A 14,268-nucleotide genomic window follows, 5' to 3' on the forward strand; every position below is an offset into this window, starting at 1 on the left:
AGTTTCGGCTTTGCGCACAAAGTTTAGCGCTGCCCAGTGTGCGCGAAACGTTGCACAGGGTGCAACAAGAATAGCGCACCCGATGCGCCTATAATGGCGCATTGGGTGCGCCCTAAAGGTCGCATGGGTGCCGTTTTATTCGTACCCGGTGCAACATTTCACACGCACTGGGCTTTGTGTGTGCAAAGTTTTTTGCATATGATCTGATTTGGCTTGGTGCGTGCTAACTACTTAACACCCTAGTTAGCACGCCCAAAGCCTTTAGGCGTGCTAACTAGGTTAGCACCAGTTAGTGAATCAGGCCCCAAATGTATACTGATCAAGTGCTTTGACATAACGGAAACTGTCAATGTAAGTAATGATTATGGTTTAGAAATGAGTTCACAGATATAAAAGGGGCCCTGCAACAATTTAGTAAGTGTGTTTCACATTTATTTATTTTTACCGCTTATGATAACAGGTTGCAACCAACATTACTTCTTTTGCCATATATGATGACTTCCTACTCCTGACCAACCACTCCCATACCTGCAGATGTATGTCACTAAAAGAAACTTCACTAAAAGGTACTTTTTCAGTATACTGGCAATATTTTTATTAGTTTTAACAAAAATACACAAATGATTATCAGCATAGAAATATCTTTCATTCACAATGCTTTGTACAATTATAGCAATACTATCACTGTTAGTACATGTTCTTAAAGTTACAAAGCACTTAGCATTTCCGATGAGGTTAAGATAAGGGTAAAGATGCTAAATTTGCATATTGCTCTGACTTAACATTTTGATAAGCTTTGGCTAACTTACAGTCCCAGACTTTTAATGAACACCCAACTTATGAATGACCCATTTATACAAATACCATGTTTCCTTGAAAATAAGACACTGTCTTATATTAATTTTTGCTCTAAAAGATGTGCTAGGGCTTATTTTCAGAGGATGTCTTATTTTTGGGCAAACACTGGTAGTTTTCCTATACAAAATGTACATACTGTATGCCATGCTGAAACACATGCAACATACACAGAGCTTGCGGTTTGCAGATATTGGCTCTCACTTACAAGAAATTGATTCTGCTGATCATGTGAGTAAGAGTCTATTTCTTGTAGGCAGAGAACTCTGTCAGGCTCCCCAGAGCATAGGATAAGCTGTGTGTGTGTGTCCTGGGAAGAGGTGAAGTGCTGCTGATGCTCATCAGGACAGATCAGGAGGGCTGGCTCCAACAAAAACACAAATTGCCTGACACTTATATAGGATTGTGTAGAACTCCTATTATACTGCTCTCCTGTATCCAGGCTTTGTATTCAGCGTGACTTGCTGGTGTCATGTGGGCTGCTAGCTAGGGCTTAAATTCGGGGGATGTCTTACATTTCAAGCATTCTTGATATTCCTGCTGGGTCTTTTTCTCAGGGGATGTCTAACTTTAGGGGAAACACGGGTAGTACGAATAGCCCGAAAATGTAAAATTTGATTCTTTGTGAACACGTAAATAGTTTTTTTTTGTTTTTTTTACAAAAGACCTTGTAGTTTTTGGGAAAATGTATTGAAATTCAGGGAGAAGGTTTCTAAACTGGTGAAATTACATTTTGTAATGAAAATAAGCCTGTATTATTAGGGAAAACAAAATTCTGCAAGGGGGCAAGTACACTCACCTAAATGATTATTAGGAACACCATACTAATACGGTGTTTGACCCCCTTTCGCCTTCAGAACTGCCTTAATTCTATGTGGCATTGATTCAACAAGGTGCTGAAAGCATTCTTTAGAAATGTTGGCCCATATTGATAGGATAGCATCTTGCAATTGATGGAGATTTGTGGGATGCACATCCAGGGCACGAAGCTCCCGTTCCATAACATCCCAAAGATGCTCTATTGGGTTGAGATCTGGTGACTGTGGGGGCCATTTTAGTACAGTGTACTCATTGTCATGTTCAAGAAACCAATTTGAAATGATTCGAGCTTTGTGACATGGTGCATTATCCTGCTGGAAGTAGCCATCAGAGGATGGGTACATGGTGGTCATGAAGGGATGGACATGGTCAGAAACAATGCTAAGGTATCCCATTGCATTTAAACGATGCCCAGTTGGCACTAAGGGGCCTAAAGTGTGCCAAGAAAACATCCCCCACACCCATTACACCACCACCACCACCAGCCTGCACAGTGGTAACAAGGCATGATGGATCCATGTTCTCATTCTGTTTCTGCCAAATTCTAAGTCTATCGATACTCATCAGACCAGGCAACATTTTTCCAGTCTTCAACTGTCCAATTTTGGTGAGCTCGTGCAAATTGTAGCCTCTTTTTCCTATTTGTAGTGGAGATGAGTGGTACCCAGTGGGGTCTTCTGCTGTTGTAGCCCATCCGCCTTAAGGTTGTGCGTTTTGTGGCTTCACAAATGCTTTGCTGCATACCTCGGTTGTAACGAGTGGTTATTTCAGTCAACGTTGCTCTTCTATCAGCTTGAATCAGTCGGCCCATTCTCCTCTGACCTCTAGCATCAACAAGGCATTTTCGCCCACAGGACTGCCGCATACTGGATGTTTTTCACTTTTACCAAATTGCCAATTTCAGTAATATATCCATGGCCGCAGCCATAAAAGATCTCAATTCACATCCAAATGAGCAAAAGTAGTGTACTTAAATTATACAAGTAATAAGGCTAATCCTTCATGCTGATGACCAGACCTAAGATCGTGAAAATAATGATAGTAAGGGCAACCCAGGGCCCAGAGGGATCATTTCCCTGGATCACATCCCAGCCAGGTTGCTTCAGTGCGATCTGGGAACATATAAATAAGTTCCAATCTAGGGCGAACTTGTGGAACCTCTAGCATACATAATTCAAATACCGTACCCATAGAGGGTACACTAGAGAAAAGCAAAGAAAAACACAGTATACTATAGGAAAGGGAAGAAAAGGGGGGGAAAAGAGAGGTTGAGAAACCTAAGGATGACATCCCGAGAAATAGGCATAGGGACTATATGATGTATCTTCACAGCACTCACATCAGGGGAGATCAATCTAAAAATGTGTTATTTATAATTGTTTTAAGTAGCTGAAGGACCATTTTTTTAATATCAGCTTGATTGCTTTGTAATAAGGAATAAGACATCAGTTGACCTTGTCATTTTTTGCACTCTCACAGTTGCAGTAGGAGGATTAAATATTATGCAGGTACAAATAAATAGTGACTTAAATCAAAGATCAGAAAAAAAGTTACTTAAAAGCTTTTTATGACACTTGCATTGAAAAATTCCTAAAATATTGACATTTATATATTTTTGTTCAATTTGAGAACAAAAATATATTAAGATTGATTTTTTTGATTGATTGTAACGTTTTAAAAATGTGACCAATGTATAAAAATACAAAAATGATTAAAAATTGGATTGGTCTATAACCCGATACATTTACTATCTATCCTACACCATAACATTTTCTGATAAATTGATCAGCATTTTCCACCACGGCAGATGGAATAAGACAAATATGTATTAAAAACAAACAAACAAACAATCAGGATATTCAATCCCAATTCTAAATTAGAAAATTTGATTTTTTTTCTATATAACCGATCATTTTTTATAAGCAAAAACGGTAACATTGAACATTTAGATTGGAACTTGTGTGAGGCACCTTTGCATAAAAGTGCATTTTAAAAAAAAGTCTGAAATCCTCAAAAACCTGATCAGGTATATCTGAAAACATATTTTATGTAAAACCAGCACCATAATAATTAAGGGCCCTACTCTCAATATTTACCAAACAAAAATAAGCATGCAAAAAAAAAAAAAAAAAAAAAGGATGAAGATTACCAGTCTTATCTTAGTACCCCTCACCCGGTCCCCCCCTTAAACTTTTAATAGTGTTTTACTATTGGTGCTTTGACTAAATCACAGCACCATCCTCCACCCCCCCCCCCCCCGCCCCCACCCCCTTTGGCCGCCGTTCTGCTCAGGCGTATTTTTCGACTGTGTAGAACATCAAATATGAGCGGGGAGAAAGCGGCAGTACTTCCTCCCCTCTGTGCGTCCATAATTCCACTCCCTCCACCTGTCGACACAGAGCGTAGCTACAACAACATTGGGGTTATCTAGAGAGCCTCCTGTTTAGGTAGCGAGAGAGATCCCCGTTTAGTTAGCTAGAGAGCCCTCCAGGTAGGTAGCCAGAGAGCCCCCTGTTAAGGTTGCCAGAGAGCCCCCATTTAGGATGCGAGAGAGCTTCCCCATTTAACATAGCCAGAGAATCGCCATTTAGGAAGCCAGAGAGCCCCCTTTCAAATAGACAGAGAGCTCCTGTTTAGGTAGCCTGGGGTGGAGGGGGTTGGACGCATGCAGAGTGTCACATATATAGGAGCAGTTCTTAGCAACTGATTCATTGTCAGTAGGCTATAACTATGGAGTATTCACTGCAATGCAGAACAACCCCATTTTCATAGCATACCTCAGAGACATGAGCAGCAGTGGCCATTGGTATGTGTTACCCCTCATACTTCTGCCATTGTGATATGTATAGGGTTACTTAAAGAGGAACTCCAACCTAAACAAACATACTGCCATTAAGTTACATTAGTTCCGTTAATTAAAATAGATGGGTAATATAATCTCTTACCCACACTGTTTTAAAAGAACAGGCAAATGTTTGATTTCATGATGGCAGCCATCTTTTTGGTTGAAAGGAGGTGACAGGGAGCATGAGACACAGTTATAACTGTCCTGTGTCCTAAGCACCTCTCCCAGTTGCTAGGCAACATGAATAAAAACATAGGAAATCCCATCATGTTCTGCACAGCATCAGGGAAAAAAAGCCCGGGCTTTTTTTCCTTGATGGGTGGAGCTTAGATAAAAATGCAGCTAAAAATGATGCTTTGGTAAGAAAAAAAAAGTTCTGATGCTGTGAAACTGTTAAACACCAAGCCTTTTCAGTGCTGCTGAGTAGATTTTTAGTCCGGAGGTTCACTTTAAGTCAAAATAAAAGATCAGTTTAACTTTCCTGGAGCTTCTTGCCGCCCCCCTGGTGTCCTCCTGTGCCTTCCCTGTCCTTCCGAGTCCCTCCATTGAACAGCCAGTCAGCGGTTACTGCGCCTGTGTGGCCCCAAGCTGTGCACACCCTTATCGCGCTCCCTGTGCCGGGACTGCTCTACGCATGTGCAGTAGTGTTTTTTTGCGTACTGCACATGCACAGAACGCTCTTGGCTGCAGGAGCGTGGTGAGGAGGCGCGTGGCCGGCTAGCTTTGTGGGGGTCTCCAGGGGGCTGAAAGAAGCCCCAGGTAAGTGAAACTGATTTTTATTTTCACTTTAGATTTCCTTTATCCTTAGAAACAGACACCAGAAATTAAGCAGAACTAAACCACGTCAAATATTACAGATGGATGCACTGCAGTAGTGGATGGGGAGGACTTCTGGAAAGCCAGTCCAGTTTTTTTTTTTTTTTTCACAACTGCCCTTCCATAAAAATAAATATTTTAATTACTTACACAGCACTGGAAACGCTCCTGAGCAGCACATCTAACCCAAATGATGAGACACTTCGTAAAGTGGAGAGAGGATCGCGCATTGTCACAGTAGTTCCACAAGATACCAAAGTCATTTTACAGGTTAGTTCAGTAAAGTGTACACATTTTGAACTATAACTGTCATATTTACTTGAAAGCAATTGTTAGTAACTTTCACATTGTAAGTTGCTTCTCTTATTTTAACATCATAACTATTTCATATGTAGATTTTCTTTTAGACTTTATCTCCAACTATTTGTCAGACCTAACACTTTTATCTGTACTCCGTCTGTTTAGACTCCAATTCTATTGCTGTGTAGTTGAAATGGATTTAATATAATTTCAGACACTGAGGGCCTGTTTTAGTCTATTTCAACCATATGCTGCATTGTTTATGTTGTATGAGGTGATTCAATATAATTAGAATAGTTGGTGTAGTCAAGTCTCCATACTATATGGGAGTTAAGCTCTTGAAATTACATTGCTACTTATAGGAAACCTAAACTGAGAGGGATATGGAGGTTTCCTTTGAAATAATGCCAGTTGCCTGGCATTCCTGCTGATCTCTTTAGCTCTCAGACCAGAAACAAGCACGCAGCTAATCCAGTTTGACTTCAGTCAGAGCACCTGATCTGCATGCTTGTTGAGGGGCTGTGGCTGAAAGCATTAAAGACACAGGATCCACAGGAGAGTCAGGCAACTGGTATTATTTTAAAAGGAAAAATCCATATCCTTCTCAGTTTAGGTTCCCTTTAAGACACCCTAATGGCCAAGACGTTTTAGGATTTTGAAAGGGGGTATGCACAATCCTTAAACTAAAGGATAACTGTACATGCATACTTAAGTACAGATATTACATCAGAAACAGAGCGCAGGGCACTGAGATATAAAGGATAAATCCACTTTATTGATGCAAACTATGTCCCCTCCTACTTGCAGAAGGGAACCCTCAGCCAAGTAATAATAATACTTTTATTGCTGTAGGTGTCCCCATTGGAGATATTCCCTCTCACCCTATAGACATTTGGGGCTTGAATATGAAAACTGGTAGTCCAGGGCACAAGAAATTGGGACAGCAATAAAAAAATAGGGATTTAACTCTTCCCAACACTGCAAAAAAATATTTTTTTTGTTATAACTTTTATTTTCAACATAATACCCCATTTCCTGTCTTGTCAGGAAGTGAGGGAAAGTTTTAGGCCCCGTTCACACTTGCTTTTTGCCATGCAAACGGACCGGATCCTGATCGGATCAGGACCTGATCCGGATCCGGTCTGTTTGCATCAGGCATGCATCAGGCTGCCATCCGGATCCGTGGGCAAAAAATAGCGAAATTTTAAGAAAAAAATGTTGGGGTCAGCAGAAGGTGCACCTGGTGCACCTGTAGAATCAGAGTCCTCCGCTGTAGGCCTCACCTCCACCTCCGACATTCTGCCAAACAGCTCCAGCACGTCTGTCACTGCTGCTCCACTCCAGACATGCTTGGCCCATGTGTCCCCATCCGAAATGGCCGCTTGGATACGCATAGGAAGTGGGGTGGAACGTCAGGTTTTTGTAGGCAGTGTGTTCTGTGCCTTCCGTTCCCTATTGGTTTCTGTGTTCTGGATGGTGCTGTCAGGCTCAGGTCCGGCTCCAGTCCGGGTGCGTGGGCCGGAGATCTGGACCCAAAAAATAGCGCATGTTGGAAAAGAGTCCGGATCCGATCCGGCTCCGGTACGTACGGAACGGACGCGTGTGAACGTCCGCATAGACTTTACATTGCTATGCGGAACATACGTTCCGTTTGTACAGTATGCGGTCCGGATCAGATCCGGAAAATCCGGATAGCGAACGCTAATGTGAACCAGGCCTTACACAGCAATTAATAAAACAAATGTACTACACTATCCACAACTGCAATACCCTTTTTCTTGGAGTTAGGCTCCAAGATTAAAACTATTAGCTTGTTTCAGGTATTGTTAATCCAACTGAGCAAAGTCAACAAATTTCTACACTTCTTGGAATCCAAACCTTATCAAATTTTTTATACTTGAACTGTGTGGCAAGTAGAATTAGTACATGTATTTACATTGTGCATGTAGGGTTGCCGCGGTATACCGGTATGACGATATACCACGGTATGATTGTGCACGGTAATCGTACCGTGGACAATCTCGTTTTACCGGTTTCAGGGGGCGGGGCTACCGGGGGGCGGAGCGACGTAGCGGCGGCGTACGAACAGCGGGGGGGATAAACACTCACTTGCAGCCAGGTCCGTCCTCCACGCTGTACTGGGCTTCATTGTTCTTTCATCATATTTCCCTGAAACTGCGCCCCCCGGGTGCTATTACAAGGAGATGATGCAAGCACAAACAGGAAGTAGAATGAAGCACAGTACACGCGTGAGGACTTGGCTGCTGACAAGTGAGTATTTGTCCCCTCTCCCTCCCTCCGGCTCTCTGCTGGCCACCTAATTCTAGCTACACCTACCCCTGGCTACCTATGCTGCACTCACCTACTAACTACTGGCTACACCTATCCCTGGCTACATATGCTGAGCTCACCTACTACTGGCTACACCTATCCCTGGCTACCTATGCTGCGGCCACCTACCACTGGCTACACCTATCCCTGGCTACCTGTGCTGCGACCACCTACCACTGGCTACAACTATCCCTGGCTACCTATGCTGCGACCACCTACTTCTGGCTACACCTATCCCTGGCTACCTATGCTGCGGCCACCTACCACTGGCTACACCTATCCATGGCTACCTATGCTGCGACCACCTACCTCTGGCTACACCTATCCCTGGCTACCTATGCTGCGACCACCTACTTCTGGCTACACCTATCCCAGGCTACCTATGCTGCGACCACCTACTTCTGGCTACACCTATCCCTGGCTACCTATGCTGTGGCCACCTATCCCTGGCTACCTATGCTGCGACCACCTACCACTGGCTATACCTATCCCTGGCTACCTATGCTGTGGCCACCTATCCCTGGCTACCTATGCTGCGACCAGCTACCACTGGCCATACCTATCCCTGGCTACCTATGCTGCAAGCACCTACTACTGGCTACCTATGCTGCGGCCACCTACCACTGGCTATACCTATCCCTGGCTACCTATGCTGCGACCACCTACTTCTGGCTACACCTATCCCTGGCTACCTATGCTGTGGCCACCTACCACTGGCTACACCTATCCCTGGCTACCTATGCTGCGACCACCTACCACTGGCTATACCTATCCCTGGCTACCTATGCTGCAAGCACCTACTACTGGCTACCTATGCTGCGGCCACCTACCACTGGCTACACCTATCCCTGGATACCTATGCTGCGGCCACCTACCACTGGCTATACCTATGCTGCAGCCACCTATTACTGGCGGGTGGGGGCACATTATTTAATGTAAGGGGGTGGGGCCCAGGTCCAAATAATTGTTAAATACCGTATACCGTAATACCGTCATACCGTGGTATTTTTTTTGACGGTTATCATACCGTGGAATTTCATACCGTGGAATTTCATACCGTTGCAACCCTATGTGCATGTGAGACCGTATCTGATTATTTGTAATTGCTTTTTTAAAAAATCTATGTTTTATTTTGATTTTCAATTTTAAACAGGCCAATAAAAACAAACAGATACACTACACAGATCTACCATGAAAACAATTCTTACACAAGGCCTAAGGTGACCCCAATTCCCAACCTCCCCCCCCCCATAAACGAGCTTCCCCTCCCTTTCCCCTTTCAATCCCACCCATTTTCTCTCTCTCCTATATCGTTTCAAGGGTAATGCGATGAGATCTAGTCTCACTCAGTAAGTATTTACTCTTCAAATTTCAAGATGGCCTAGCATTCCACCAAGTTGCTTGTATGCATACCAAGAGAAATACTTAAATGGTTCCATAAAGCTCTTCAAATCCTCCTGAGATAATGTATCTAGGAAATAAGGTTTCCATTTCCAAAATAATTTCCTGGTACCTTTCTCTACATTTAATGTTGCGTCCAGTCTGTCTAGATGTAATATATAGGACAGCTCGTCCTTTACATCTTGAAACGTGGGGGTCGTTGAATATATCCAGCGATTGTATATAGATTTTTTTGCTACTGCTAAGGTTAGATGGCTTAGCTCCAAAAGCTTTCCCTCAACTTGTCCAGCAGTAGTTCCTGCCTCAGTTGGTGGGTTAGAATGGAATAAAAACAAAACTGGTTCCTTTAATATCTGTTGTTTTACATATAGTACTCAGGAAGATCTCATCCCAGAATCCAGTTATTTGGGGGCAGTCCCATATACAGTGGTACAGGTCTGTATCAATCAAGTTACACTTTAGGTACTGATTACAGTAGTGAGGAGTAGGTTGAGTCTATTTTATGTTGAAGGCATATTTTGCCGTGGGTATGAAAAGAAGATGGGACTCCCTCCATCTCTCACTTAAAGAGAACCTGTAACAAAAAAAAGTTCCCCTGGAGGGTACTCACCTCGGTAAGGGGAAGCCTCAGGGTCCCAATGAGGCTCCCCCCTCCCCTGTAGCTGCAGACAATCCAGCGCTGGCTCCCCTGACGTGTCCGGTCCTCCCTCGACAAGCCTGATAAGCGCTGATTTATTTATCTTTCCTGGCTCCAGCAGGGGGCGCTGTTGCAGCTCTCCGCACGAAGATAGGCGAAAATAGCCGATCTCTGTCGGGTTCGCTCTACTGCGCAGGCGCAGGAGACTTGCGCCTGCGCAGTACAGCGGGACGACAGTGATTGGCTATTTCCGCCTATCTCCGAGCGGACAGCCGATACTGCGCCTGCGCTGGAGCGGGAAGGTAAATATTTACATCCCCGCTGTTTGGGGAGCTTTATCGCTGCCGCCGTGGGACCAAGGAGGACAGGGGAAGCCTCAATAGGATCCGGAGGCTTCCCCCACCCGAGCTGAACACCCCCCAGGGGAGGTTTTTTTTGTTACAGGTTTTCTTTATTAAAATTTCCCTATAGGTGTTATTCCCCTCAATGATTTTATCTCCAATTTATATCTGGGAGCATTCTATTCCATCCTTTAAAATTGGCACTTGCTTTAGTTTTGAGCTGCATTTCACTTATTTTTTGTTTGAGTTCCGAGTGTGAGAGCCTTCCCCCTTCCTTGTTGCAAAAACCTATTGAATGGCGTTATCTGTGATATATTTGCTATTCTATGTAGGTGTGTTCCAACAAATGATTTGACATGTGCATACATCAGGAACTGCTGTTTTGGAATGCCATACTCTTGTTGAAAGTCTTTAAATGAAAGCCCTTTATGCTAATGATGATCTAGCAAACTGCTGAGCTTATTAATGCCCTTCCCTTCCTACTGCAGGTACACCTCGTGCATCATCCCAGGGAAAAACCCTGGGAGACCCCAGAGGGGCATATACTTTGACACTTTCCATGGTAAAGAAAATATTTTCCTTAGCTCTTTCCAAGCGATCACTGTATCCCTTATCAACTGGCTTTGTCGTATTCTCAATGTTTGGGAGGCCCTTGGGGCATGTAAAATTCTTCTTAGGGACCAAGGTTCTACCAGCACCGTTTCAAGAGCTACATTTGAAAAGTAGTTAGTGTCTGACGTCCAGTCTCTAACATGCCTAGCTAAACATGCTAGATTGTATTTTCTGATTTCTGGTACTCCCAATCCTCACACTGTAATTTCTTTTAATAACACTGGACGTTGTATTCTAATAGATGCCACGTGGGAACTTAGAAACAATACATCACAGAGCTCTCGTCTTGGCACAGATACGGAAATGGTTGGATGGGTAAGTTCAGGAGTAGTGATTGTATTTTAAAAAACTCCAGTTAATTTTACTTTACTTTGTAAAATGGTGACACTAATGTAATATCAGAAACAGTAAACATTTTTATCCGGCAAAACACAATATTGCACATATTATTTAGGCACCTGTAAGTCATCGATATAGTGCCAACTTGTCAACCACTTTGTGTATTGATGTTGATATTGCAGGGTTTTTATTTTCTTTTGTGGTGGTTGGGATGTTTTTATTTCTTCTTATTACTATGACATAGAGAAATGGCCACTTTCCTAAATTGCTCCTTCATAATTGTGTCAAGAAGATCATATATAGCGTAGGTGTTGACCTAAAGTCTTTCCTATTACTCCTGGTTAGTGGTATATAGTGATAATTCAAGTTAGGCTGCTTAATTTTACCCCAAATAAGCAAACAGACATCAATTTCTATACAGGATTGGATTTTGGTATCTGCTATTGTTAAAATTAAAAAAAGTATTGTGATAAAGTTTCTCCTAACAGGCCAAGTTACTCTGAGGCAATACTGTCATACAGCCTTTTTTTTATAAAGATCAGGTTACACTAATGAAGTATAAGGATACAGTTTATTGTATTGGCCATGTTATTCTAAGGGCAGTATTGTGACACAGACTTGTATGATGGGCAGGTTATTCTAAGGCAGAGTATAGCGCTATTTCTGTTTTCGCACAGTGGGGAGATATACTTGAGATAAACTTTCATCATCCCTCCTCCCCCATCCATAGAGAAAGAACAGGTCACTTGGCTGTTGCCTAGTGATGCATCTGTAATGCATTGGGGCCCCGCAGTGGCATCTGATTAAAGTTTGATACTGGTGCACAACACACATTGAGCTCAGTTTGTGTGTGTGTGTACACACATTTAGATTAAATGGCTTGAAGATTAAATAAGTGCAGTACAAGTAAAGAGATTTAAGAAATCACTAATCTATAGGTTTTGTGCAATGCATGCTTAATTCTACAGTTGGGCAGCATTGCTGTTGGTTTCAAACACAACCTTATCAATGTATACTTACCTGCCAAAAACTTTTTCTGGCTTTGTCGCCTCATTTTTACATTGCCACAGAAGTGTCCCTTGGTCCAGGTGTGCTAGCTGTCCTCAGTCGCTGCTGAATCCAGGTGTCGGGGATGAGTGGAGGGTGATTGAAAGCTGCATACCTTTTTTTTACAGCAGTGAGCAGCACAGTTGTAGCAGTGGCAGCACTCTTATCCACGTTCGATTTCTGTTGAAATTGAGATGAGAAATTAATTGACTTTTTAAAACCTAGTGTATGTTAGGCGTTAAATGTTGACCATAGGTCCACTTTAAAGTAAGCTTAGATGACAAATACCCATGGCAAATTGCCAGGCATTTTCCTGATGCATTGTTCTTTCATGTCTAATAGAGGTCTAAACACTGCTCACAGTAATGTTGAGGGAGCTGAATCATATCGCACTCCATGCCACATAAACCAGGCAGAAACAACTAGTCACTGAAGTTAAGAAATCTCTCACCACAGGGGTTACAGAGAGCAACAAATATCTAATGCTGTAAATGTGTTCCTGTTTCCACATCACCCAAAACGAAAATAAATGTTATTCCTTGAGTTGGTCATTTAGATTTATAAGGCTTTGGTTGACAAACGTCTGCATCACTAAAGTTGTCCTATTTTTTTTTTCTTCTAGCTTGCAGTTTAAAGATGCTTTTGAATGTATGAGAAAACTCAGAATCAACCTAAACCTAATGTATGATCACAATCCAAAGGTATAATTTGTTCAGAATTTTATGTATAATTATCCTAAGAGGATGTGGCTTTACTTTACTCTTGTACTGTTGTATTGCAGGCATTTTTGGACAATGTGGATACTTTTGTGAAGGAGATTGACTCAGTCAATTATATAAATTTGTTCCTCACTGAATTAAAGTAAGTGGTGTCTGTATTATGCTGGACAGTTTGGGGCTCCTTGTGTTTTATTCGTAGGTGTCTTTTTACAAAGGCAGTAGAAACATTGATAAATGCTGTACATCACAATACTGTGCACTGTACACTTCACTTCATTTACAAAATTCCGTTGTGACGTTTTTAGTAATACTAAATGCAGCAAAGTTTACAACTTGTGCAAACTGACATTGTATTAAGTTGAAATGTTTCATGTTCTGTCATTAGACAATCCACATCAGTGTTTCTCGACATTATAAAGCATGCACCACCTTTTATTTATGACTGCACTGACCAAGTAACTCCTGCTGTGGTTAATATGATTTCAGTTACCACTTGACATATCTATAATTTTTTAGGAGTAACTTGTAATGGTTATAAATGCTCTTGAAACATTACTTGATGCTTGCAATTTATTGTAAATAATTATTCGGCAAATTGTTTCCTAACACCTCCTTGACGGCACTAACGGAAATAAAGTACTTCCGTACCACTTTATTATGTACAGGTAGTCCCCGGTTTATGAACGACATAGGGACTGTAGGTTAGCTCTTAAACTGAATCCATTCTTAAGTCGGAACACTGTCCCATCTCTGTCCCCTGTGCCTCAAGTGTCCCCCTCTGTGTCATTTATGTGCCCCTCTGTGTCTCCTTGGTCTCCCCTGTGCCTCCTTAGATCTCCATTGTGCTTCTTGTGTCTCCCTTGTGCCACCTTGTGTTTCCCTTGTGTCTCCCTTGTGCCACCTTGTATCTCCCTTGTGCCACTTTGTGTCTCTTTGTTCCTCCCTTATATCCCCCTTGTGCTTCATTTGCTAACCTCGTGCCTCCTTTGCTAACCTTGTGCCTCCTATGTCCAGCTGAGCCTTGTGTCCAGAATTTCCACAGTACCGTACAGTATTAATAAATGGACGCCATGTGTTTGTAGGGAGGTGAGCAGATACTTACCGCTCCTCCCGTGTCCCGGCATTACCTGTCGTCTCTCTGCAAATGGCTACATCTCTGCGCTGCACATGCACAGTCTGTCAAGTCGGCACCTTGTGACCGTGCCT

The 14,268-nt window shown here is 42.6% G+C and overlaps 1 protein-coding gene across 2 annotated transcripts in view; it reads left to right on the plus strand.

The window, feature by feature from the left end:
* Positions 1 to 14,268, plus strand: part of ELP1 (elongator acetyltransferase complex subunit 1) — a 136,738-nt gene that overhangs the window by 64,339 nt on the left and 58,131 nt on the right. For both annotated transcript variants that reach the window (XM_068233717.1, XM_068233718.1), the window contains exons 18-22: positions 461 to 566; positions 5,490 to 5,605; positions 11,199 to 11,272; positions 12,966 to 13,044; positions 13,125 to 13,204. In XM_068233717.1, coding sequence (XP_068089818.1) covers positions 461 to 566; positions 5,490 to 5,605; positions 11,199 to 11,272; positions 12,966 to 13,044; positions 13,125 to 13,204 — 455 coding nt within the window. The remainder of the gene's footprint in view (positions 1 to 460; positions 567 to 5,489; positions 5,606 to 11,198; positions 11,273 to 12,965; positions 13,045 to 13,124; positions 13,205 to 14,268) is intronic.

The sequence above is a fragment of the Hyperolius riggenbachi genome, chromosome 1, assembly GCF_040937935.1.
Source record: "Hyperolius riggenbachi isolate aHypRig1 chromosome 1, aHypRig1.pri, whole genome shotgun sequence".
NCBI classification, from domain to species: domain Eukaryota; kingdom Metazoa; phylum Chordata; class Amphibia; order Anura; family Hyperoliidae; genus Hyperolius; species Hyperolius riggenbachi.